At 51.2% G+C, this 25,535-nt stretch overlaps 8 protein-coding genes across 8 annotated transcripts; 5 read left to right on the top strand and 3 right to left on the bottom strand.

Moving 5' to 3' along the window:
* Positions 1-258: 258 nt before the first annotated feature.
* On the bottom strand, positions 259-2,458 carry PFICI_07731 (uncharacterized protein; the record flags this gene model as incomplete). The annotated part of the gene is made up of 6 exons (XM_007836312.1): positions 259-1,299; positions 1,351-1,431; positions 1,488-1,755; positions 1,806-1,841; positions 1,903-2,063; positions 2,201-2,458. 6 exons carry the CDS (start codon positions 2,456-2,458, stop codon positions 259-261), a joined length of 1,845 nt encoding a protein of 614 aa, XP_007834503.1.
* A 1,782-nt stretch (positions 2,459-4,240) lies between these two features.
* PFICI_07730 (Mitochondrial import receptor subunit tom-40) lies at positions 4,241-5,467 on the top strand (the record flags this gene model as incomplete). The annotated part of the gene is made up of 3 exons (XM_007836311.1): positions 4,241-4,561; positions 4,664-5,302; positions 5,363-5,467. 3 exons carry the CDS (start codon positions 4,241-4,243, stop codon positions 5,465-5,467), a joined length of 1,065 nt encoding a protein of 354 aa, XP_007834502.1.
* Positions 5,468-6,261: 794 nt separating this feature from the next.
* PFICI_07729 (uncharacterized protein) lies at positions 6,262-7,083 on the bottom strand (the record flags this gene model as incomplete). Its single annotated transcript, XM_007836310.1, has 1 exon — positions 6,262-7,083. The coding sequence occupies one exon, from the start codon at positions 7,081-7,083 to the stop codon at positions 6,262-6,264; it is 822 nt and encodes a 273-aa protein (XP_007834501.1).
* Positions 7,084-8,032: 949 nt separating this feature from the next.
* On the top strand, positions 8,033-9,779 carry PFICI_07728 (uncharacterized protein; the record flags this gene model as incomplete). Its single annotated transcript, XM_007836309.1, has 3 exons — positions 8,033-8,323; positions 8,376-8,524; positions 8,576-9,779. The coding sequence occupies 3 exons, from the start codon at positions 8,033-8,035 to the stop codon at positions 9,777-9,779; spliced, it is 1,644 nt and encodes a 547-aa protein (XP_007834500.1).
* A 596-nt stretch (positions 9,780-10,375) lies between these two features.
* Positions 10,376-13,717, top strand: PFICI_07727 (exocyst complex component sec8; the record flags this gene model as incomplete). Its single annotated transcript, XM_007836308.1, has 2 exons — positions 10,376-12,996; positions 13,060-13,717. The coding sequence occupies 2 exons, from the start codon at positions 10,376-10,378 to the stop codon at positions 13,715-13,717; spliced, it is 3,279 nt and encodes a 1,092-aa protein (XP_007834499.1).
* Positions 13,718-18,697: 4,980 nt separating this feature from the next.
* PFICI_07726 (uncharacterized protein) lies at positions 18,698-20,450 on the top strand (the record flags this gene model as incomplete). The annotated part of the gene is made up of 3 exons (XM_007836307.1): positions 18,698-18,708; positions 18,788-18,843; positions 18,907-20,450. 3 exons carry the CDS (start codon positions 18,698-18,700, stop codon positions 20,448-20,450), a joined length of 1,611 nt encoding a protein of 536 aa, XP_007834498.1.
* A 2,511-nt stretch (positions 20,451-22,961) lies between these two features.
* On the top strand, positions 22,962-23,566 carry PFICI_07725 (Vacuolar protein sorting-associated protein 68; the record flags this gene model as incomplete). The annotated part of the gene is made up of 2 exons (XM_007836306.1): positions 22,962-23,054; positions 23,144-23,566. 2 exons carry the CDS (start codon positions 22,962-22,964, stop codon positions 23,564-23,566), a joined length of 516 nt encoding a protein of 171 aa, XP_007834497.1.
* A 489-nt stretch (positions 23,567-24,055) lies between these two features.
* On the bottom strand, positions 24,056-25,406 carry PFICI_07724 (uncharacterized protein; the record flags this gene model as incomplete). The annotated part of the gene is made up of 2 exons (XM_007836305.1): positions 24,056-24,256; positions 24,381-25,406. 2 exons carry the CDS (start codon positions 25,404-25,406, stop codon positions 24,056-24,058), a joined length of 1,227 nt encoding a protein of 408 aa, XP_007834496.1.
* Between the last annotated feature and the right edge of the window lie 129 nt (positions 25,407-25,535).

The raw sequence follows: 25,535 nt of genomic DNA, 5'->3' as shown, positions 1-25,535 counted from the left end.
GTTGTTAAGAAAGTTTACTTTTTTGCATCTCGATTGTGAAGCTGTTTGTTTAACATCATTATCGACTACAGGGTACCGTTCCTCATGAGCAAAAAGAAACCTTATTCCATACAAAAATAGCGCCTCAATGTCTAGGTCTTTGCTAGGTACTTGTTCTCACGACTGTTTTTGGTAGCCACTATCAATTCTCATATTTTCATACTGTCTTTCGCCCACGGAGTTTCTTGCTCTACCTCTATTCCTGCAACCTTTGATCATCTAATCGACATCGGTCAGCTTGTCCTTGACCGCATCCACTGCAGTGCTCACGATCCGTTCGGGTTTGCGCTCAAACTCGGGACTGAGCTCAGCCGGGCTACCGAGTCCGCCATTGGGAAGCGGCGCAGGGCTGTCAGTGCCGCTGCCCGGCATGCTTGGTACCGGAATTCGAATATCTTCAGGGCTTGAAGGCACCATCTTAGGATCCAATCCTGGGATATGAATCCGCTTCGCCTCATTCTGATACGCCGCCGGAATGATCTCGATAATCTCGTTGCGTGGAAATTTGAGCGTCGGGATGTCCATCGTGCTACAATGCATCAAGTACGCGTAAAGAACCCGTAGTACAGACTCGTGGGCAATAATGAGCAAGTCATTCTGTTCACGCTCCAGCTCCAAAATGATTGGCTCCAGGCGCACAGCCAGGTCGTGGTAAGACTCTGCTCGGGGGTACCGGTGATGGTATGGATCCAGATCATGTTTTTCTACTTCATCTGCGTAGAGGCGGCGAATGGCACGCTCGGAGAGCTTCTCACAAACACCCGGGTTGATCTGGGACATTTGGCTGCGTTGACGGACCTTGTAGCCACGATCGCGGAATGGCTCGGCGGACTCGATGGTGCGAACCCGAGTACTGGTCCACACCGTCAGAGGCCTCAAAGGAATATCAGGACCGCCCTCCTTCCTGAGTGCAGCGCGCTCCTGTTCGCGATGCTTGATGAGCGTCTCGCACATGATATTGGCGTATTCGCGACCGGCATCAGACAGAGGCGCGTCAGCCTTGTAAGAGTCCTCCTCCGTGGCGGTACCAGCTCGGGCGAAGAAGGTTGTGCGGGACTTGATGTGCGTATTTGTCAGGTAAAAGACAATGCGATGAGAGAGATAATTGAAGGAGACATTGTTGTAGAAGAACTTTTCTCCTGCATTCATCATCTTGATGTAGTTCAGCTCGTTCTCATCCATGGTCTCAAATGTAGGAATCTTCATCTCGATGCGGCGGAGATAGAGGCCTGCAGCTTCGTCGGGGTCCATGCCATCAAACTAGGATAGGTGAGCAACTCGTCAATCGGTAGCGGTGATGGGCTCTCTTACGTCTGGCGAGTTGATTTTGACATTCCTGGCATTCTCTCGCAAGAGCTTGTCATCGTCGACATAAGACTCAAGAAATAGAGTCTTGAGTAGACATTAGTACTAAAGCCCAGAAACTTGGAGGGTACAAAGAAACACACCTGCACGTCATGTTTGGCGAATTCCTTGGCTAGAGATCTCCGGCCAGAGGCAGTTGGATTGACAGCATCATAAATGGCAACCTGGCCATTTTCATGGTTCAACCAGGCGTAGATATCCTCTCGACATTTCTTCAAAATCTTCTGTCGTAGCATGACAGATGCCGGGGAGGCATTGGGGAAGAAATAGTCCTCTGGAACGTCGGAATCATCACCGACGGTAGCTCGTCTATAATCTCCCAAATGAAAGATGCGCGTTTTGACACCCAGCCTGGATTCTGTAAGCAAGAAGCTGTCTCGGGCAAGCTCTAAGGTACATACCACTGTAGATAGCGGGCCATCGACACGCAAATATGACTAGAATAGATTTCTTCTTGAGTTTTCAATCCGATAAGGAGGGTACCCATAGGTCACTTACGTCTTGCCACGAGCCGGTAGTCCAACCATGACTATTGCGATGCGACCGGAATGGAACAGCCTGCCAGACATGGTACTGTACAGCTGGGCTGGCGCCCTGTCCGAACTGTCCTCACCTGTGTCGTGGATGCCATCGATGAAAGTGCTGCTTTTTCTCCGGTACTAGTGCCGTTAGCCTTGTGATACATGGCTTTGGAACTTTCACCATGACGGTACGGTAACAGCTGTTTTTCGCTCGCTGGGCCGCTATATGGTGTCTAATACCAGCAGGATTGACAAAATCAACGATTCCTACTTACGCGGGGTGCATTTGCAGCCAGTTCTGCGGTACTGATATCATTAGTCTCAGTTTCTGAAGCAGCCTCGCTGTCGGAATAACAGATGTCCCCAAAATGGACTTGGCGAATTTTCTTGGCTGGGGGTGGGTGGATGGGGACAGATGCAAGCACGCTGGGAGTGCCGTTCCTAGAGTTGACCAAGTCCCGAGCACGGGATCCGGGCGAGGCACTCCGATCTGCCGGAAACAGAGGGATGGATGGTGCGGGCGGACCGGACATGGCGATAGTATTTAAGCCGTCGAGGGTCCGGTATTAGAGAACAACAATGCGAGGGGTGAAGGAAAAGAGAGGGTCGGGATGTGGTTCGTAAGATTGATGTGGGGGAAGTGCAGGGAACCGACCATTGATTGGAGGAAGCAGACAATGCAGTGTGAGTGAGAAAAGCGAGGGAAGAGTGAGATGGGAGGAACAAATGAAAAAGAAAGGATCAAAAACTTACAGCAGAGTGTCCATGTTGACTAGGTACTATGCCGCTGTCCGAATGCTCTTTCTGCAAACAATATTTTCAAAATCACCCGTTGACCCGAACCCTCCAGTCCAGAATGTGAGATGCCGTAGCCAATCCCCGTCCAGCACTTTCCCAATGTGGAAACTCTGTATCAAAGCAGCAGCTTGGTGTTGCCAACGGAGCAGGAGAGTCTCAAAATTGTGTAGACCGTTTTCGCCGAGGCCGGGTTTAGTGCATCTCACAGTCCTTCACCAAAAGAGGCACCCTCTAGGTAGGTGAGATTCGTTGCTCACGCAGCTCAGCTCTATAACGGCACACTAGGCAGGACAAAGAAAGCCTGCAGTAGGAAGAGACACGGCAACGGAGCGGCCGGTGACGGGATATCGCAGCCCCAAGATGCAAAAGGGCAGTAGGCCGAGGTCCTTATCGAAGATAGATGGTAGATGTATAGGATGGCAGGCACAGTTTTTTGCTTGCTATCAAGCCAAGACTGGATTTCGTCGAGGTCTGCGCAGCAGGAATGAAATCCCACGAGGCAAAGGAGGTCCCAAGTGACGTTGGCTAGGCGTGCAACCTAGAGTGAGACCTTGGACGCAGCTTGTCTTTGTCAATGAGGTAGCTTTTGGTCGGCAGGATGAAGGTGGACTGTGAGTGAGTAGCGCTCGGGTGGATTAGGTTTGATCTGACTGGACCGCGCCTGGTCGCAGCTATAATAGCGACCACGCTGCTGCAAATCTGATATGGACCTTGGAATGGGGCCTTTTTTGGTCAATCCCTGTAACTGGCGACAAATCGGGAGGTTTGCCTTCAAACAAAGTGAGAAACAATTCTTTTTCATATGTTTCGGTGCAGCTACAGAGAGTAGGCAACGGAGAAGAAAGGTTTTTGATATAGTCAACACAAAGTGAAGAATAGATTCTTGTTTTCCGATCACAGAACCCGAGAGAAGACAGGAATGTATGTGAGCATGTGCTCTTGGTTGGTCAGTCGTTATCCGAGAGCCACGAAGATATGACATAATGCCAGACTTTTGCTTTGGGGGGCGCACCAAGCTAACAGTGAACGAGTTTCACTTTCAACTGCATGGCAGTATTGATTATTGGTGTATGCATGAATATCTACTTACATGAGCTGAAATCAGTGCTGCCGTTGTGCGAATAACACCCGCTAAAAGATTTCTTATCCCGCTAGCCAACTAGAGTATACTATGACTTTAGCGCAGTTTACCATTCCCCATAACGCTAAGGTTCCTCTTTTCTGAGCACGGGGCTTGTCAAGATCCTTGCCCAAGAAATTTTGATCCCATCAGTCGTGACGACGGAGCTGGCAGCTCTCAAAAATCCTATCTCGGCCATTAGCCTCCCCTACTCTTCGCGACAACAGCAACCTCTCGCCGCACCGCCTGTAGCATCAATCACGCCGACCGCAGCGTCGTCTTCTGTGGCCGCCTTGTCTAGACTCGACGATACGAGTTTCTGTGCATTCCACCGCCAAAGCATCCAACCATCACACGGGGGGAAAAGAGTCACGACCTTGCACACACATACCGCACAATGGCCGTTGAGCTTTCATCAGCACCGTCCTCGTCCTTCGGGGCCTTGACAGAAAATCCCATTGCCCGGAGCCTCTCGAGCGCCTACAATGCCTTTTCCGACCGCCGCGCGAAGCTGGGCCTGTCCAACCCGGGCTCGATTGAGGGTGTCGCGAAGGAGGTGCAGCGTGAGGTCTTCTTGACCAACTACATGCACACTGGTTTAAGAGCAGACCTCACCAAGGCCTTCAGTTTATCACCTCTTTTCCAGGTGTCGCATCAGTTTGCCATGGGTGAGCGCATGCAGCCTTATGCGTTCGCTGCTCTCTACGGCACAAACAAGGTAAGCACACAGCCTGATGCCATGTCTGCCATAACTCATGGCAGCTTATGCTAGACGATGTACCTTGAGCCATGCAACTAATCACTCACTTGTACTATACAGGTCTTCTTGCAGGGAAGCATGGATAGCGATGGATCGCTTTCGACGAGATTCAACTACCGATGGTCTCCCTCGCTCGTCTCCAAGTGCCAGTTCCAGATTGGCCAACAAGACATGGCTCAGGTCGAACACGAGTATACTGGCGCCGATTTCACCTCCAATCTGACGATGCTCAACCCTTCCTACATTGAGGGTGGCCTTACTGGTATCTTTATCACAAGACACTTCCAGTCCATCACCAAGAAGCTTGCCCTGGGCTTGGAAGCCGTCTGGCAGCGTGCCGCCCTCAACCAGCCCCCGGATGCCGCCATGTCTTTTGCCGGCCGATACAAGTCCGATGACTGGATTGCTACAGCACAATTGCACGCTCAGGGCGCCTTGAACGCCACCTACTGGCGTCGTATCTCCGAAAAGGTCCAGGCTGGTGTTGACCTGACCCTTCAGCTTGTTCCTGGCGGCGCTGGTGGAATGATGGGTGGTCTCCAGAAGGAGGGCATCACCACAATTGGTGCCAAGTACGATTTCCGCATGTCCACCTTCCGTGCCCAGGTCGACTCAAAGGGCAAGCTCAGCTGCTTGTTGGAGAAGAGAGTTGCCCCCCCGGTCACGATGTCGTTTGGAGCTGACGTCGACCATGCCACTGTAAGCCGAAACCTTTCTTCGCAGCAATGTATTTGAGTATCCTACTGACGCACCCTTTAGCAACAAGCCAAGATTGGATTGGGAATCACAATTGAGGCCGGTGGCGAGGAGCTCCAAGAACAGTCGGAGACTTTGGGTGCTACTTCGCCCAACATCCCATTCTAAGCGGTTCCAAAAACTTTCAATATCGCCCGACATTCCAGCTCTCAAGAGCTCGGGCCAGTTTTTGATCGAGACCGAGATTTCTTGATGGAAAGAACAAGGAAACAACTCCCAACTTCTTCTGCTCTCCTGTCTTACTAAAAATTTCTCCTGTTTTCCGGACATGAGGCAAAACGGATGAGGCTGCATCAAAAACATGACGATAGACATTTCTGTAACCAGCATTGATGATGCGCTGGTGCGAGGCCCTTCTCATCCACGGACCAACCCCCAAGGACACCTACGGGATGGGCGCGGTGCGAACGTGTATTATAGATCGGACGTCATCTAGAGGAATTGGTGTAGCATTGCGTCCTCGGATGGCACAGGGGTTGGCGGTCGTCTGGAGTAACGATGTAATCATGATGCCAAGGCATTGTAACGGGACTTATATGCCTGTGTACTCTATTGGTTACTGTACATAATAAGTAGCCAACGCTATGTATAAAACGATGAAGATGCCCTTGCTACTGTCCCATGATAACAACTGTGTCAAACAATGTAAGCTATAACACTGGTAGATAATGGCCTTAGGCAGGCGTTTCATGCTTCTACCGGCTGCTTGAAGTTGAGTTTGGATGGCCCGAGAGGCCTCCAGATATGACAGGGAGATCATATGAATACAGTGAGGACCAAAGGTCACGCTAAAGAGCTGTCGTCTTTAACTATCTCCGGACATGTATAGCAACTCATGCTGAATTTATCCATTGACGACATTCCTTGGAAGTTAATGCCAATGAAGACATTTATAACACGTACTAAAACTCGTTTGCTAGCCTCTCGGCAAAGAATTTCATAATGGGAAGCATCTCTTCCCTACTTCCAGGCATCCCGTCATCAGGCTTTTGCCACTTGACGTCGCGCACATCGACAAACTCCTTGCGCAGCACCTCTAAGGCGTCGTCATCCAGGGCCTCACTGGCACGGCCATGACACACCAGCGCCGGACTACGCGCCTTTTCGCGGGCGCTGAGCGTCGGGATGGTGCTCGCGGGTAGTGGCCCACCTATCGAGACCACGCCCTTGAACGCCGTGTTTTCGCCTTCAGCTGCAGCGGCGGCGGCTGCCGGTTCTGCGTTCGTGACATTTGTGATCCTCTCGGACAAAGGCCCGCGGAGCTTCGACGCTAGACCAAGGGCCAGCGAGCCGCCCTGGCCAAAGCCAAAGAGGAGCATGTCGCGCGTGTCCCAGCCGCACTTGCTAATCAGCGTCTCCCGAATGAGCTTCCCGAGGACGAGGTCTACGGCCTTGGTGTAGCCAGGATCGGGATCCAGATCTCCCGTGCTCGGCGACAAGGTCAGATCATCGCCCCAATGGAAATGGTTGACTGGCGCCGCCGAGTCCGGAAGGCCCAGGAGTGCGGGCGGGAGGGGTGAGACGCCTCGGACTGAGATGGCCAGGACACCCGGCAGGTTAATGCTCTTGGCAAAAGTTGTAAAGGCTGCCTCGGAGTCACCCAGACCGTGGAAGATGATTAATATGGCCGTAGTTGTTTCCGGGACCTCGGGGTATGTCAGGGCAAATTTCAGACTGGACGATAGATCGTCAAAGTCTTCTGGTTTGGGGACCCGGGTAGGCATGGTTGAGTCCTTGTTCGCAGGGAAACTGAACTCCAAGATACTTGAAGACCCTTTATTCTGATGAGTTGTCCTTAGATACCCGAAAGCGTTGCTGTTTTAATTGGTCGATTGTCCTGGCATCGGCGGTTGCAAAGATGAGGGCCGTAAAAAAACGGCGTCCACTTCCGGTCAATGAAGGCCCCGGATCGGGTGGGGCAAGCGGGTGCGCCGTTCAATTGGACCCGGTCACTCAACAGAAAGTATCTCGTCATTCGCCACAATATTATAGTATGGCGTCTAGCAGGTACGGAACAAAAAAAAAAACAGATACCTTCTTTCCATGCATTATTCCCGTATCACTTTGGCCTACCTTCAATAGCTCGAATCTCGCCTGCAGCCAAATCGACGCGTCTCCGCTTCAGGGCCGCTATCATGCCAAGCTCTCTCTACCCAGGCTCGCCAGGTATCTGACTGTCCCCTTGGGCCCCACGGTTTATTGACCACTTCGGGCTGGCGCAATTTCCGAGATTCTGTTCTTCCACAAACCATCTTCACAAGGCTTTGCACGTGGCCCTCTACAACGTCACCAGCAAATACCATAAACGAGGGTACAGTGTTTGGCTTTAAACCATCGGAATTGCTAGAGGGCCAGCAGGGCTCTCTTAGGCCGTGAAAACAACACCGACGCAGTGGTTCGGGAGTCTTTCCGAATTGCTCCCAGTGCTTCCAATTCGCGCCCACGTGCGCAACCTGCCAGGGTCAGCTACGTAGTATGCGTCGACCGATGTTACCATGCCTTGGCGGTCGGTCAAGTCGATCGACGGTTCGCGTAGGGTGATATGGAGAACAACTGCATTTGCATTTGATAGATTTATAAAGACCACTTCCTCCTCCCCCCTCTGTCCGAGATGTGCTTTGTCCTGATCCAAGCAAGTTCACTCGTTGGCACCTCGCCTTGTTGTTAATCGCAATGGCATCTTCACTCCTCGTTGGAGTATCCCTGGCAGTAGCGGGAGTCTCCGCGGCGGGACAGATTCTGGCACCAACCCAAGATATCAACTTTCCCGCGAGCGAGACGGCAACAGATCCGCTCAAGTGGCTTGGAGCCAATGGCCCATGGTATGCCGGACCAGATGTGAACGGGATATCTTCCGAAGTCCCAGAGAATTGCTACGTCGACCAGGCAGCGTACATTCTTCGTCATGGCTCGAGATATCCCGACTCGGGCGCCTACAGTGGCTGGGTCTCCATGCAGGAGCGAGTGAGTGTCCAAGAGTTGTGACAAAATTGTTATTTTGCTAAATTTGAATCAGTTTACCGCTGGAAATTATACAGCTGGCGGTAGTCTCTCATTTCTGCCTACATGGAAGACGGTCTTGACAAACCCAGCACTCCAGATAGCCATGCTGAACCCAACAGGATCGAAGGAGGTTCATGACCTTGGCTATACCTTGCGAACCAGGTCAGAACATTGTGACTGTGTAGAAACTAAATGACTTACAAAATTACGCAGATACCCTGATCTATACCAAGACGGAGATGAATTTTTGGTATGGGCCAACAACTACACACGAGTGCTACAAACCGCAAAGACGTTTGTCCAGGGATACTTGGGCTTCAATGCCGCGGCCAACGGCAGTGTCATATCCGTAACCAGCAAAGGCTTCTCGGGAGCGATTGGTAACTCTCTCGCTCCCTCTGATATGTGCCCAAACTTTGTGGATGCTTCGGGAGGGACCAACAAGACCACCTGGGACGACCTCTACATCCCTCCTATTCAGGAACGACTCCAGGCCTTGATCCAGGGGAACCTGACCCTGACGGCCAGTGACATTGACCAAATACCATACCTGTGTGGCTTTGAAAGCCACATTACCGGGAGACTATCGCCGTGGTGTGATGTGCTCACAGACGAGGAGCTGAAGCAGTACGAGTACTCCAACGATCTTCGTTACTACTATGGTGTAGGTCCTGGAACCGATTTGCCCAAGAAGATGATGACGCCGTACCTCAATGCGCTGGTTGGTCTCTTTGCGCAGGGTCCCAACATTACCGGCATTGGAGCTGATGGCTCCGACTTCAAGGTGCCAAATCTGCTCATGTCCTTCCTAAACGACGGACAACTTACCGAGCTGGTCACAGCCAGTGGCGTCTTTGATGCGCAAGAACCCCTCTCTGCGACAGAAAAGGACGACGAGAGACTCTGGGTTGGTTCGCGCTACGTGAGCATGAGAGGCACAATTGCATTTGAGCGACTGAACTGCATTGTAGCAGCAGGCAGTGGCAGTGGCAGTGGCAGTCCTGGCAACACTTCCGCTTCTTACAGTGTGAGCGCATATCAGAATGCCACGACATTGTCTTCCAAGACAAAGGACGCCTGCAAAGCCAAAACCGCTACTGCCTCGTCGTTCCCTGCACTCATTACTGCCGCGCCGTCCCATGGTTCACTGTCTTCCCGCCAGGAGACGACCAATGCGACATATGTGCGTATACGATTGAATGATGCGGTCTATCCAGTACCTTCCTGTCGTGATGGACCCGGATCCTCTTGTTTGTTGAGTGAATACGTGAAGTATGTTGCCGACAAGTACGAAGCAGAGGGCGATTGGCTTGTCAACTGTAATGTTACGGATGATGCTGCACCTACAGAGGTTCAGGGCGCCAGTTTCTTTACAGATCTGAGTAGTCCTTGGTTGCAGAGCGTCCCACCATATTAATAGAATATAGCCGTATTTAATGTATAAAATTTTTGTTCTCTATGTCGAGAGATGCTTTCTGCAACAATACAAGAACCATTTAACTTGGTATTGCTCAAGGCTAGGCGCATGTCGGACACCTCCTCCAAGTTTTCTGTTTCAGGATCAGGAAGAATAAAGTACTCAGAAATTGTAGAAGAGGAAAGCATGAGCCAATAGTCCATAGTCTTTTGAATACAATATCCAGTATCTAATGTCAAATGCTCTGTGGCTGGAGGTGGATGTGGATGAAACAAATTGAACGCCAGAAATGAGGTACCAAGGTATTAGTACTACCTTAGTATTTCACTGGCTCCGCGCCGCACTCCAGGGACGCCCGCAGGCTGCCTAAGGAGCTCCGTTGGCATTAACCTTAATCCTCGACAATCAAACACACTGCCCAAAGAACACAACGTTGCCAGATCCGGTGAAGTCCCTATCGACAACTTCAATTGCTCCAGGAGCATCTGCGCATACGAAAAGATTCGCAGGCTGAGACCGGGCGGCCCAGAATGCCGCAATAGCTGCACCGAATAGCTCCCTTCGTCAGCCATCTTACCTGATGCGCTGTTGCGGACATGGCAGACCGGTACGGCGCCTCATATCGCAACGGCGACACCAACAACAACGGCTATGGTTCTTACGGAAGACGGGCCCCACGGCCACCGCCTATTGAGCAGGAAGAAGATTACGATCCCTTTGGCGGCGACGGCTTCGCGGGCGGCGATCGATACGGTACTCCCCCTCAGCAGATGAGCTCGAGACGACCGCCCCCTCGAAACGGCGGATATGGCGGTGCAGGCATCGCCGCCAACAGTTATGGCAACTCCTCGGCCTCGAGGCTGCAGCGCGCCCAGGAGTCGAGTGCCGAGCGAAGAATAGCAGAGGTCCTCGAGCGCGTCAAGGAGGACTGGCCAGCGCTCTGCGAACCCGACTGCATACCTGCCTCGCTGGCCCTCCAGCTCCTCGACAATAGCTCCGTAGGTAGAGCGCACGAGTACCCGAATTTTCAAGAAATGCACCAGTACCTACAGGATTCCCTCAAGGGTATTGTACATGAGCATCACCAGGGCTTCAACAGTTCCATCGGTACATTCCACAAGATCCAAGGGAGCATCCAGGCCTCGCAGAAGCGGGTGCGGGCCCTAAAGGACTCGCTCGTCGGGTCGCGGGCTGCGCTCGGCACCTCGGACCCTGAGCTGAAGAAGATGTACAAGACTTCTCAGACGTATGATGAAGTGCTGCAGACGCTTAATGAGTTGGAAGACTTGAGGCAGGTGCCAGATCAGCTAGAGGCACGGATCTCCGAGAAACGATTCTTGACCGCTGTGGAAGTTCTACAAACTGCGCTACGTAAGCTCAGGAAGCCGGAGCTTGATGATATTGGAGCTCTGAGCGAACTTCGTGGCTACCTTGCCAACCAGGAAACCGCATTGATGGACATTTTGATTGAGGAGTTGCATGAACATCTCTATCTGAAGTCGCCATATTGCCAAGAACGGTGGCAGAGTCTCTCAAAAAATCATGGTGCTTTCAGCAGCGGCAATTACGGAGACCAAGATGTAATCACACCGTTTCACTATGTCCTAGACTCAATGGAGCTCGAGACACAGCTTGCCGAGGACCCAGCCAAGAACCCGGAAGCAGACACCTTCTGGTACGTTCAATTGTTGGTAGAGTCCTTGAACAAACTCGGTCGTTTGGAAGGCGCTGTGGATACATTAAAACAAAGATTGCCTGTTGAGCTGTTTTCGGTCGTCAACGAAACGATCAACGAGGTGGACCAGAGACACCCGAGCTCGCTCCGAGGCGGTGCTTCGAATGCTGAGGGCTTGCACATATATGGCAGTCGTGAGACCCAGATGCGGGCAGATGTTATTTATGACTTGCTCTGGACTCTGTACGGCAAGTTCGAGGCAATTTCTGAAGGGCACCGTGTATTCCATGAGACCATCAAGGCGCTTATCAAGCGAGAGGGTTCCGGAAACAACAGTTCCTTGCTTGGAAGCTTCAAAGAGCTATGGAACCTGTACCAGAACGAGATTCGCTCTCTCCTCCATAATTATGTCACGACCGATGCAGACGTTTATCACTTTAACTCGTCACCTAAACTGGGTGGGAATATGAACGGCGGCAAGATTGCGGGAAGAGATAACTTATTCAAGTTCTCAGAGGCGGATCCTAAATCTATTGAAATGACGACCGAGTACGATGCTTTGGATGGTATCATTCAAGCCGCCGTCCCGGGTCTAACCTCGGATACCCGCAAAACAAAAGATTCGGAGAAGAAGGCAGGTAGAGACCAGAGGAAGAGCGCAAATACTGGAGCCTTTGAGAACAGGCAAGGCCCTGGATCATATAAATCATTGGTCGAACCCAGTGTGTTCAACATGAGTCTCCTTCTGCCTCCGACATTGGTCTTTCTGCAGAGGCTCAAGGTCATTGTGCCGCCAGGCTCAGATCTGGCTGCAAGTACTTTGACATCTTTCCTCGATAACTTCCTGGTCAATGTCTTCCAGCCGCAACTTGATGAAACCCTGGCAAAGCTCAGCGACAACATCTTCGCGGAGATAGACACATTCCAAGAAGACCCAGACTGGAGTACAATATCTCGAAGACCTATCTTTAGGGGGACGACACAATTTTTCACGGTGGTCACCGCGTTCTGTCAAATGCTTGACACCATCCCTCACGACCAAGCACTCAGCTCCTTGATCATTTCGCAAATGAACAGATACTATGAGCGTTGCTTTGCCTGGTTCAAATCACTGGTTGCCAAGGCTCACGAAGTGCCCTCGGCTGCACAGGAATTACGCTTTTCTGCCCAGCTTGCTACCACAGAAGGCGAGCTCCAGGAAACGGCCAAGAAACTCTGGGCACTCGAATCACCAGACCGTGAACTTATCGAGACCGAAGTCAGCCTGCTGATCTCGCAGACAAGCGAGCGCACTTTGGGTCCAAGCGACATTGTTCAGGACCGAGACGTTATATCATCGCTATGTCTGCTGTATACGAGCATGAAGTGGCTAAATGTCAAGATTGGCGGCTTGAGATATATTACACATCAAGACACAGACTCTTCACGACCTGTTCTACCCAGAAACCAAAACCGACGCTGGACCTTGCTCAATGATCCGAAGAAGGCTGTCGGCGATCGAAATGGTCCTGTGTACCTGCCAATGACGCAGGAAACAGTCCAGTAAGTAATCATGTGGATTATGTAGCACTTACTGATGAGAATTCGTACTCACAAATATGACAGATCATTTGACAGTATAGTCACTTCTTATGACGACCTAGCCAGCACGGTTCTTTTGACATTGCACATGGAGGTACGCTGTCGCACAGTGTACTCACTTGCAGCGACTCTCTCGCCCATCACGGCACCATACGTGCTGCCTCTTGACCAAGAAATCAAGGAACCGGACCAGACAATATTGTCGTTGAATTCGGAGCTCGTAGCCTATGACGAGACAACAGTGCGGTTTTTGCGGGAGCGTGAGATTGGCTTCATTCGTACCGGCGTTGGATTGCTCATCAATAGCTACCTAGTCGGCAAAGCCCTACAGACTCAGCCCATGAACGCCAGTGGCTGTAGCCGCATGAAGCTCAATATCCTCGTCCTGCAGCAGAATCTTAAGAACATCGAGGGCGGTATTGATCTAGCTCGTGCGGCCAACTACTACTCGCTCTTTGAAGCGGGACCAGACGGTATCATTGAGAAAGCCAAGGCGGACAAGGAAAGGGGCCCAGATGCCATTCCAGCCGAGGAGAAATTCAGCTATGACGAGCTCAAGGCCATGGTGGAGCTTTGCTACAGTGAGCAGCTGGCGAACCCAGAGCGCGGTATTGCAGCAGCGGCGAAGAGGCAAATGGGCGAGAAAAACCTGGCGCTGAGTGAATACGCGTGGCAGAACTAGAAGATCGGCAGCGTGCGGACGGGGAGAATGGGATTTCAACAGCAAGGGGCGAGCCAGACAATGATGTAAAGACTATATTCAATAATAGCCACTTGTGCTGTGCATATTTCGCTTTTCATTCGATCGTATTCCGACTGTGCATCAAAGACCCACGGTATAATCATCCAACATACATAATCTGGGGGTGAAGTAGCAAACTTGGGGGTCAATGAGACATGAAAACTGGGGGAGGTGACATTGCATACTGGCCCGACAGGTTTTCTTCAACTGTATTCTTTATTTGGGGGGGATCGTCGCGGCAACTGTTCTCGGATAGATGGTGGTTTGCATGTTCATCAGAATTCGGCGACTGGCTAATTTCAATGAAGATTCTTTGCTTTTTCTTTTCTCTGTCTCTTTCGCTAAGCAACCCACATAGACGGCCGATCCAATCGCCTGGACAGTTTGAATGTGGAACGGCAGGGTGCTGCATGCCAACTTGCATCACTGTACTCACTTGAATTGCCTCAATTGAAGCGATTTTGTCGCTTCTGTTTTTGGGGATTGGCTTGGTAATGATTTTGGCCGTGGCAAGATGAGATCGTCCCGTCGTTGTCCAAAATAGATCGCCCCGTCTTCTACTCCAAAGTCGCCCCCCTTCAATATGTGAATTTGAACATGGTGCTTTCAAGGCGTGCAGATGTGGCAAAGCTTATTCTTAGAAACAAATTGCACCAGCGATCTAATCTATACGATGCCCAACTTGCCAACGCGCTCTGCACATGCTTCTTCACGAGCTTCATTCAGTAGCAGTCCGGCTGATCTTTCTCTCTAGAAATGTGTATGGTCTCTACTTTGAGGGGAGGCAAAACGTATCAAGTAATAAAAGGAAGTCCCCGATTGGGTAAGATTGTGCCTCGCCTGATAGTCGACATGTGATAGGACCATCTCTCTCCGCGCAACAGCCGAATGCCCACTGCGCTCTTCCTCAGGTCTTACATGCATGGGTAAAAGAAAGCCGCCCATGATCTTTTTCATTGGGTCTGCGGCGTCTCCTCCCAGGTACGATCGATCCTCTCTACCGTTCCCGCCTATAGTCAGCGGCGCGGGGCGGGGAGTACGTATTGAAGGGAGGGACTTTGGCTTTATTATTCGATTGGCGGCGTGAACGGGAACAGCGGGAATGGGAAGCGAAAAGGGATAATAAACGAATGAAAAGAGGGAGACAGAGACAGAGAAAGATAGAGCTTTGCCTTATTTTTAGGGTCAGGTACAAGCGCCGCTCTAGTCTGGTTCGTGCTACTGCCAGTGCCGTCAATGGCGAGAAACCAAGAAATGGTGGCGTAGATTGACTGCAGCTTGTCAACACTCAAATGCACTGAACGCACTCTTCCCTACCCAATAGGCTGTTTTTGGCGTTTCGTTACATTTGTGCTAATGGCGGCACCAAGCTGACCTGTTTGCACTTCTCTCCAGGGTATTAACGAAACAACAACTCGGCAGTGATTGGGGCTCATTCGTCCGCGTATCCTTTCCTGTGCAACTCCTGTGGCTTCAGCATGGAGCACAAGACCCTAGCCATGCCTTGTATGGTCGGGGGGATAGAAACGGGCATTCTTTGATTTTCGAGGAACGAGGACAAAGAAAAAAAGAAAGAAAAAGAAAAAGGGGACCAAAAGCTTGGTCTCCAGCCCCCTGATTGGCTCCAACCCAAACGGCGGGCGCCATTATAATACACTTGCGGTTTGCAGCTTTTCGGGAACCGCAAACGGGGGATTCCAATAAGGAGGAAAGGAGGATCCAGGGCCGTAGCAAGCGAGACATTGTGGTACGATGGCAGGATTGCAGCACGGAATACCTCAAGATCCGTAGGGGTCCAGTCGTTGTTCTTTTAGCGACTTGGACAATTGTAACACGCTGGATACCAGGTGCCAAAGGTGGTGTATTGCCTTGATTCGCTATCAGATTTCTTGTTTTCACAATTGACTGCGCACCACACACGGTCCTTGCATGAACGGATATCCGTCCAGACAAGCGCCGACCGACTGACTGGCAGCTGCTGGATTGACTTGCTGTCGCGCGGGTAAACAAAGCGTACCTAGCTTGAGTACCTAGTATCTGATTACCATTACTGGGTGTAGTGAGGAGATCGGCCACGGATCGTTACCATGCCGCGATGGAGATAAGGGGTTAGAAGAAGGGGGAGAGCCGAGGGAGTCTAGCAGGCCCAGCCAGCGAAAAGGGCCCCGAGGGCCCTGGCAAACCTGGCTGGTGCTAAAAAAGACGTGCTGGAAATTCGAGGGGATTCCGCCTGGAGATGCGGAAAATGAGAGGTGGAGATGAATGGACAGTGACGTGTGTGGGACAGGGGGCAGGGGGTGAGAGAGCTTCCATGAGCATTTGGAGACCTGTGACTGCCATCCCCCCATTATGCACGGCGCGCGTCCGTCAGGAGCACGAGGAGACAAGATGGATTTAGAAATATTTCCTAAAACATTATACTTCAACATTCTGTAAACTTCTTTATACATGCCGCAGAACATTCATCACTGGGGCTAACAGAGGTTATTGTATAGGATGGCATTTACGCAATCACAAGCGTAATATAAAAGTCTGTTATGGTGGCATGTTTATGCTGTGTGCGTCATCTGATTGACCATCATTGAGCAGCACATGTGCCTACTTACATTGTATCCGCGGCAGTATCTGACGTAAATTCAAGTTTCTTTTGAGGCGACAACTGCATGGCCCGACCGCTGCATGTGTATGCAGGACCGTCCCATGTTCTTGGCTGACTGAATGGGAGCGAGGGAGTGGCCGCTGATACGTTCACAGGCTGATTTGCTATCAAGGTGAGATGCAGCAAGCCACAGCCGAATGCAGGTATGGAATGGGAGATAACTTGTAGATGCAAGTGAGATTACGGCATGGTGTCCGACACTACACCAGAAAAAAATCATGTTCAAGCAGCACACCCATATGTGATCTTTCTACTGTTGTAGTATTGCCAGAAATACTGCACAGTACCTAGTACGTGTGGGTTCTTCTTATGCTGGTTGTCCTTGCCTGCTGCACCACTATAGTGACCATTTGCAGCATTGGCCTTCGGCTATCTCCATTGATACCTAAATGTAGAGCCTTTGCTTGAACCACTTGCAGTTTGGTTCCCCTCCCCTTCCCCTGACCTATTCATGTATGGATGGGCGCAATTCCTGCCTATTGATTAGCCATCTTGGGAATTTCTACTTCCCTTCTTCACTACCATTCCGTACCCCTGGCCGCCATTCCCTAGTAAAGCCGAATGGGTTCTTCTTGTGGAAGCAAATGTGCATGCATTGGGAAGGAGACTACTCAAAGCAAAACCCATCCGTGTTCCATTTATCTTGCTCTTCCCAGAAGAAATTGTGCTGCTTCTTTGACCAAGATTGCTATCTCCATTCTGAATGACATACAAGCTGCACAAGAGGAAAACTATTAAATCGCTAAGTTAGTTGAGAAAATAAATAGACGGAAAACGACAACGTCGATGATAAGCATGAAAGCAAGGTACAACGGCGGCAAGGACGATGCTACTTAATAACAACCGGTGCCGTTTGGAGCCCGTCGACTTGTACTGTAGACTCAGTCAGGTCAGGCGCATTTTCGTTTCACATTTCTTCAATTGCCATGCCGCGTGCCTTGTAAGGCTTGAGCAACAAAGGCCCCCCTTCCCGAGCAAGCACTTTCAATAGTCTGTCTTGAATAGTATCCAGCGTGTCTCCTGAATGAAATGCCCAAACTGCAGTGTAATCAAGTACTTCTCCTTTGGTTTCCTCCGGAGACCACAAATGTGTGCACAGTATTAATGTAGTATGGAGATACTAGCCCTTTGAACAGGCGAATAACTCAACTACCAACAGCTTGTACCTATATCCTCTGTACACCACCTACCTTACCCCTGGAGTACCTTTGGACCAGCGGCATTGGTGGACGTGCGGCGTTGAAACCGGGACTGTGGGGAAACCAGAGAAGAAAAAAAAGAGTGTCACAAGAAAGAAGCAGTGGAAGAAGCAGGAGAAGCATCGATTGCCTGAATTTCTGAACCTAGCAAACTGCTAGCCAGGACATGAAAGAGCTAAGCTAGGTATTGACCCAGCGCTAATCTGGGCTTTTGCGCGTCACTTTAACGTCTAGGCTCGCTTTTTAGCCTGCCACGTCCTGCCCGCCGCAGCACCCAAGATCCCCTAAATTCCCTAAGCTGCTCCACTACCGACGGCCGACCCGTCTGATTCATTTTTCCCTGGGCAGCATTGCAACAATCTTTGATTGCCGGTCCGTCACTGCGTTTTCCCTAGTAACAGGAACTGGGCCCAATCTTTTTTTTCCCTCTTACAAGTACAAGCACTCCTAGCAGCAGGACGGAAAAAAAAAAGAGAAGAGAAAAGATACACAAAGACACGCACGTCGATCACTAAGATATTCTTTTTGTTTTCCCCCTTCTTCGAGGACGAAAACCATACACACACTACCTCTCGTTAAATACTGTAAAGAAAGAAGAAGCATTAGGCATCTCAAAAAGAAGCTTGATACATTTGCTACGTCTTGACTTCGGCCTAGGGGCATCGCGACTATCCGTTGTACCAGCTACCTACTCTGGCCCCAGACGTCCCTGCAACGCAACCGCCAAACTCCCTCTGCCCATACTACCTTAGTTTTCGGCCAACCCCTTTCTACTACAACTGTCTTTGGCACGCGTCTCCAGCTTCCAACTTCAATCCCTCAACCAAGACAGCCCTCTACCCTCACTACTCAGCGACGGCGACCTCGATTGTCTACGGCAGTCATCCTTTCTCCCCGAATCGAGGCCCGGCAGTTTCTTCCTTCTTTGTTCGCTCGTTATCTGCGACCACATCGCCTCGAAACACCCGCTTTTCCCCCGCGCTCAAGGGCGGCACTGCGCTGGACACACTCGTTCCTACCAAGACCATCTTTTAATTTGACAGCGCAGGTCTTTTGCCCGCCATGGCTTCCAAGTGAGTTGACCTGGTGCTCTTGTTTCAAGCCAGATCCCATGGGCCTTTGCAGCATTTGCTGATCTGTATCATTATGTAGCCCCATAGGATCTGCCTTTCGCTCGTTCTGGCATACCATGACCAGCTACGATCGCCGTAAGTTATCCTTGCCCTTGGACACCCATTCGTGGCTGCATCAGCCCATTGACTGTTTACTAGACTCGAGCTATGATTCCCCCTATCGCACAGGCGGCCACATGCCGCTCAACAGGCAATCAACACTCACTTCTGTCGCTACCGCCGCCGAATCCCGCGCCGATGTCTCATCTCCCTACGGTGACGAAACTGGTCGCCTGTCCGCGATTGATACTTCAACGTCCTATTTGGGTGCGGGAATGCCTTCCCCATCGCCTATGAGCCCTGGAAATGGTCCTTACTCACCGGGAATGAGATCGCTTAATGCAAAGCGCGAGAACGGTGACGGCTTCGAAACCATCAACAGTCCAGGGGAGATTCCCATGCAATCCTTTGCCGATGGTCCTCCTGCGCCTCCGATCTCTCACTCCTGGAAGCGGATAGACAACTGGGCCGAGGAGAACTACCCCGAACTCTGGGATCAGCTCTGTGAGGGCTGCACAAACAATGATTTGAACGAGTTAGAACACCAGCTAGACTGTTCATTGCCTCAGGACATTAGAGATTCATTGATGGTACACGACGGCCAAGAGCGTGGCGGCAGACCTACTGGTATCATATTCAGCTCCATGCTTCTGGATTGCGAGGAGATTGTCCAGGAGAGGGATCAGTGGATGAAGGTCAACCAGGAATTCTTGCTGAGCACCAACATTGTCAAGCCCGCCGTTCCTAGCAAGGCATTCGGCGGCAGCGCGCAAGCATCATCTTCCAAATCAACCCAAAGCTCTCCTGCTGGTAGTCAAAGCTCAACCTGGAGGGATGATTTGTTGTCGAAGCAAGATTCAGTTCCCCAAGGCGCGATTCAACGTGTGTACGCCCATCCTGCTTGGATTCCCCTGGTCAGAGACTGGGGTGGCAACAACCTTGCAGTCGATCTGGCTCCCGGACCGACTGGTACATGGGGCCAAATCATTCTCTTTGGTCGCGACTACGACATCAAATACGTGGTCGCTCGATCCTGGGCCCATTTTATGGCTGTTGTTGCGGACGACCTGAACAGCGGTAGATGGTACATTGACGAGGATTCAAACGAACTGAAGTTGCGCGAGTTTAACACCAACCGCGTTGAGCCGGCTTACTTTGATATTCTGCGATGGAGAATGGATCAGAAGCATGGCCGTGGAGCCAAGAAGGCTGCCAAGCGCAGATCGATGGGACCCAGAGGAGCGGCTTCTCCCTCGGCCTCTCCTTACGCAAGCCCGGTCGACGCCAACGGCAACGGAGAGGTCCGCGGCAGAACTCTGCAGAGACTCAGCAGTCCCTCTCCCCTCACCAGCCCGATCCGGCCAGGATATAGCAAGTCGAGCCCTCTGGCTAGGGTGACGGAGGAGACTACCACAAGCGCGTTGGTTGCGCCTCAGCTGGCCGAGATCGACGAAGACCCGGCCAAGCTCGTTGAAGTCGATACTCCGCGCCAGAGCTCTGATGCAAAGTCTCCACCAGCAAACAAGCTTCCCAATGGCGACAGTACGACCGGCAAGGGCAAGGCCAGCGCCAAGGCCGAAGTCGCATCGATTGATAGCGATGATACCGACATTGACGAAGGCATGAAGACGATTGAGATCTAACGCTACAACAACGCTCATTGAGAGTACCGGATCGCACAAACGACAACGAAAACTCTGGTTGAGAAGCGAGACTTGTCATCTATACCATTCTCAAGATCGGGCCAGTTTTCCCGATTCATTCATATTAGACGCGATTCAGTTGAACGCAAGCACAGGAGCCATGACGTTGATCCCTGATCGGACGGTCCGGCCCATAATGGAGCGAGAGGTTCTCGCACATGAACAACGCAGTTCCGAACGCATAGAGGTGGCGGCAGCAGCAGCAGCAAATCATTCCTGTTCATGTTCATGTACTAATACTTGGTTCGTTCGCAATCGTCCATCCAGCCAATCTTTGTCTGGATTAGCATGCGCAGTATTTTGTGGTGGAAGAAGCAATTTTGCCACGTTTGGTTCATTGTTGGACCCGACATGGCCAGGCTCAAGGTGGCAATACAAAAGTGGCCAAAGGATATCTGATTTGACGAGCCATGATCCTATGCCGGGTGATGGATTTACCAGGCAATGATTTCGGAGCGAACGAGTCACGGTTCACATTGTAGTGGCGTTTGGGGAGTATTGGAATTTCATCTTACACGATGGCGTTGCAAAGGCAGTACATATGTAGTCGTAAGAGCCGAGATGTGAGTTGGCAGACAAAGCATTTGCTGGTCTTGTCAGATGGAGAGAAACACAGTAAAGAGATTTCACGCAGTGTTAAGAGCCTCGGGTTCCCCAAGTAATACACATCATTTGCCAGCTAGATGCATGTCTATATCATTGCATAATGTCTTGCTTTCAATTCAATGACTTGGAGGACGATGCAACTTACACCCTCCAAAGTTCTCTGCGAGTGTGCTGAATGGATCAAACAATTCTTCAAATTTGATACCGGAAACATTCGAGGATTTCAATACCTCGGTAGCAGCCTTCGGGAGAGGATAGATGGTTCTAGGCTGGCAGGTTGGCTCGACAGTAATTCAACGAGGCTTTTACACGAGCTATTCTGGCAGTTTGCAAGCCACGTCCCGTTTCCTGGCGCTGATATCCATCATGCCTCCCTCGTGCTGGCTTTCATTGAAGCATTTGATTCCACTGAATTCCGAGAAAGTCTGACCGCCGATTTCCGTAGCATCAGTTCGATTTACATTAATTTGAATATTACCTGCTCATGCCTTATTCATGGCAAGTGAAAGGCCCATTGTTGGATTGCTGCATTTGCTTTTGACGGCGGGCACATAGGGAAAAGGACAACTTCCAAAAAGAGTGGGAAGAGCGCCATCGTGATGGGTAATTTATAGTGATGTGAGGTCTACCTAATGAACCAAGCGTATTCGTTCTATTTGAGCATTTAATCATTAAGAGTTCGCAATAGAGATGTGTCATGTTCATATTTGGAGTGTCGTGCTCTCACTTTTTGTGTTTCAATAACACTCAGTTGTTTCTGGTGCCAGCTTGGTATATGATTCTTTTCAAGACATGATTGATCATTATGCATGTTGGGTCACATTGTAGCCACATGGCGAGCAACCAGGACGAACCAACAACGCCGCAGGGGCTGCCTTGATGAGAGCATAACTTATAAGTTATAACCTCCTACGTATATAATGTAATGGAATCCATCTACTGCTGGCCTTTTCATTTCATCAATAGACAAGTACACAGATAATCGCTGATCCATCAGGTGAGACCTGCGTACACTTCGACATAGTAGGGTTCTGAAGTATGAATGATGCTATGGAGACGGAGCAGAGACCCTGACGCATAAAGATTGAGTTTTGAATGGTGCCACTTCTGGCAGTCACGAATCATACTACAATGCATGTTGTGTGGACTATACCTTAGTCGTAGCCCCATTTATCGCGAGTAGGGAAAGTTACCACGCACCACGTTGCGTTTAGAATTGGGCAAGATGTGCTTTCATGTCTGACTTTTTTTTCTTTCATCTTGTGGTCTTTGCCTCAACAAGAGCTGGATGAGAGAGCAGAAAGGAAATAACACCAAGCTGCAATAGAAGGTGAGTTACGCGGATAACAAACAAATGCACCTGCGACCAAGGTATTCGTTAGTAACACTAGTAACAGGAAGCATTGCTTGTTTCTTGGGGGGTGTGACAGTAACAAGAGCCAACACGTGACCGGTAGTTGTGGCTGGTGCACTCAGACAACCAGACTACGTACTGCGTACTAGTAACGAACCAGACCCGCTAGTCGTCATCCGCCGGGCTCGGCTCACTCACCTTACGACATGCAAGGAGCTCAGCAAGCACCCAACCTTATCGACTAGGTAACCTTTGGAGCTTCGGCCTGGTCTCCCCGACTTCATCCATCAACTTCGACGACGACGACGACGACAACAACAAAGACGACGCTGTTTTTCAACTTGAAAAAGCGTATCCTGCACAGCCACGATTTGCTGTCGCTCGCTCGTTGCTTTATCTGGAACGTTGCTTGGAACTGACGCCCGCATCATTTTCATCAAAGCAAACAACTCGGCCCACCGCGTCGCAGCGACGAGATACTGTTAGACATCATGGAGGAGGATCGTCTCTGGAAGTTTAGCAAGCCTGAATGGCTCAACAGCGCCTGGGTGCGCAATGGTGGTGTCTACAGCGCTGGCGCTCTGGTACGTATCCCCACCCCAAGTCGACAATTCTGGATTTCTGCAAGAATCATCCTTTTTGGGAAGCCAAGCTAATATCCTTGACCCGACAGTTCTCCCTTGCCTTTTACGTCCTCCTCGACGCGGCTGTATGGTCAAAATCCGCCAACAATGGCTCCGACGTGCACGTTACTTTTGTGGACTGGCTGCCGCTCATCTTTTCGTCGCTGGGCATGCTCATCATCAACTCGGTGGAAAAGGCGCGGCTGCAGTCGGACTCGTTTAGCTACTCGGGCTCGGGCGTTGCATGGAAGGCGCGCGTCGTGCTCTTTTTAGGATTCGCCGCCCTTGCCGGCGGCATGGCTGGCGGCGTCACCGTCTTTGTCCTCAAGTTTATCGTTCCGGGAGTCGGCTGGCCCTCGCTCGGCATGGGTGTCGAGAATGTCGTCGCCAACGGTCTTGTCGGACTTAGCTCTGTTGTGCTCTGGCTCTCTCAGAATATGGAAGACGAGTACAGTTATAATCTGTCTCTGTAAGAGTGAAAGTGCTGAGAGTCTGTATGAGGTTGGATGTTGTGCTGGATGAGTGTGGTGGACTGCATTACAGGGTCGTGTTTCTAAAGACGCGGGCATGGCTAAGAAATCGTTATAATGAGGCCTTGGAGCTGCATGAGAATCAAGAGACATCACCTGCGTTGGAAACACTGACGCTGCGAGTGATTTCTCATGTAAAACACATGAGATGCTGCCTTCAAAGCCTATGGATATTGTCAAAGCAAGCATATTATTCCGTCAATCAAATTCATTTTTTTATTCTGAGGCCCTGCTGGTTTGCTCGACAGTGGCTAGGTGTTGTCATGTCTCAAACAGAAGTGCTCCGGACGGCATTCAATTCAAAAAGTGGCCTTTGCATTGCTTGAGCCTCAAGACTTTTTACTACTGTCTACAACAAGCCCATGGCCACCATTTTCCTGTTTATAAACAACCCCTTACATTCGCATTTCCGTCGCCAAGACTCGAAAATCATCACTGGTAGCTCCAAGGCGGGAATTTCCATCTCTTGGTGTCGGGATCCTGCCCGATCGGACGTACCGGGCCAAAGAATCCAGACGGGATGCGCTGCGACGGGTGTGGTGTCAACTCTTGGCCGAAACCCCAGGGCGGCGGCATCTGGGTGTACAAACCCGGAACGCCCTCGGCGATCAAGACGTCGGGAATATAGTGCATCTACATTTTGATTGTCAGCAGGATCAGCTTTCGATATGGCATCTTCAAAGACAACAGTCGGGAACTTCAAACTGAGATTTAAAGAGTCCACGGAGCAATGGAAAAAGAGAAGAAGAAGACTTACCCCACCGCTACACTGATATCCAGGACATTGAGCATGCCGCTCCCATCCAAAATTGTTTGGGCAAGGGGCCATTTCGAGACCCTTTCGGTTGGCCCACGCATCCTGGACGACCTTCTGCTCCCACGTGAGCGAATTGTACTTGAGCTGCCGCTCGGCGCGCTTCAGGTCCGCCGGGGTCGTGTACGTGGTCTCGAGGATGCGGCCTCCGGGAGCCGGGATCACGGACCGGCCAATGGCAGAGGCTCCAGGGACTTGGGAGGACCCGGGCACTCTGCTCACTCCGATGATGCTGGGAATGACTGATGGCGGGGCCGGGGATGCAGGCGCCTTGCTGACCCCGAGGATGCTGGGTATACTCGGGAGTATAGTTCCGGGCGGCTTGGGGGTGATGGTCGGTATCTGGCTAATGGGCACTTGGCCAGCAGTATTGGTATCGTTTGCTACACTGGCGCTGACGATTGTCGGCAGCTTTGTCGGGAGCTTTGTCGGTAACTTTGACGCGACTGGTGGCACTGGAGCATCTACACCAGCGACCTGGCTAGGCGAGGGGGGCAGCCGGCTCGGATGTGAACCCGTGACGGTGGAGGGACCCTTTGAAGGAGAAGCGGATGGGAGGATAGAGCGCTGCTGTTGATCATGTTGGGATTGCGTGATCAATGCATCGGCTCCGAACCCGGCGGGAACCGCGCTCATCTGCTGTCCCGGCCTGCGAGCTCCATGGACGATACTCGCGTAGACGCTCTTGCCCCCAGCGATGCTCGGGTTGATGGTGGCGGGGGACTCACCAACGGGGCCTGCAGCGCTGGGGGTGCGTGAAGCAGAGATTATGGGCACCCGGGAGACGGGCCGCTGCGAGGGGAGGACAGACTTGCCGACTCTTGAAGCTGCCACCGATGAGGCGCCCGTGGCGGCTGGGACTGCTGAAGGGGCTTTGGCGGTGCTGGGGGATTGTGTGGGAACGGGCACCTCGCTTGTTGACGGTATCCTCGAAGGAAGTTGAGACGGGACGCGGGATGGGGTTGACATGTTGTGTTGCGTCCTTCCTGTTTCTTCTCGAGGCAAATTGTGTATGGTCAAATGGAATGGTCTCGTATGTCAGTATTCTTCTCGAAAAGTACTATTGTTCCGGAGTGCTCACGTGAAATCCTCATTTGC

Source organism: Pestalotiopsis fici (genome assembly GCF_000516985.1).
Source record: "Pestalotiopsis fici W106-1 unplaced genomic scaffold PFICI_Scf_5, whole genome shotgun sequence".
Classification (NCBI taxonomy): Eukaryota; Fungi; Ascomycota; class Sordariomycetes; order Amphisphaeriales; family Sporocadaceae; genus Pestalotiopsis; species Pestalotiopsis fici.
The sequence above is the reverse complement of the archived record's forward strand: the minus strand, read 5'-3'. Positions and strand labels throughout refer to the sequence as shown.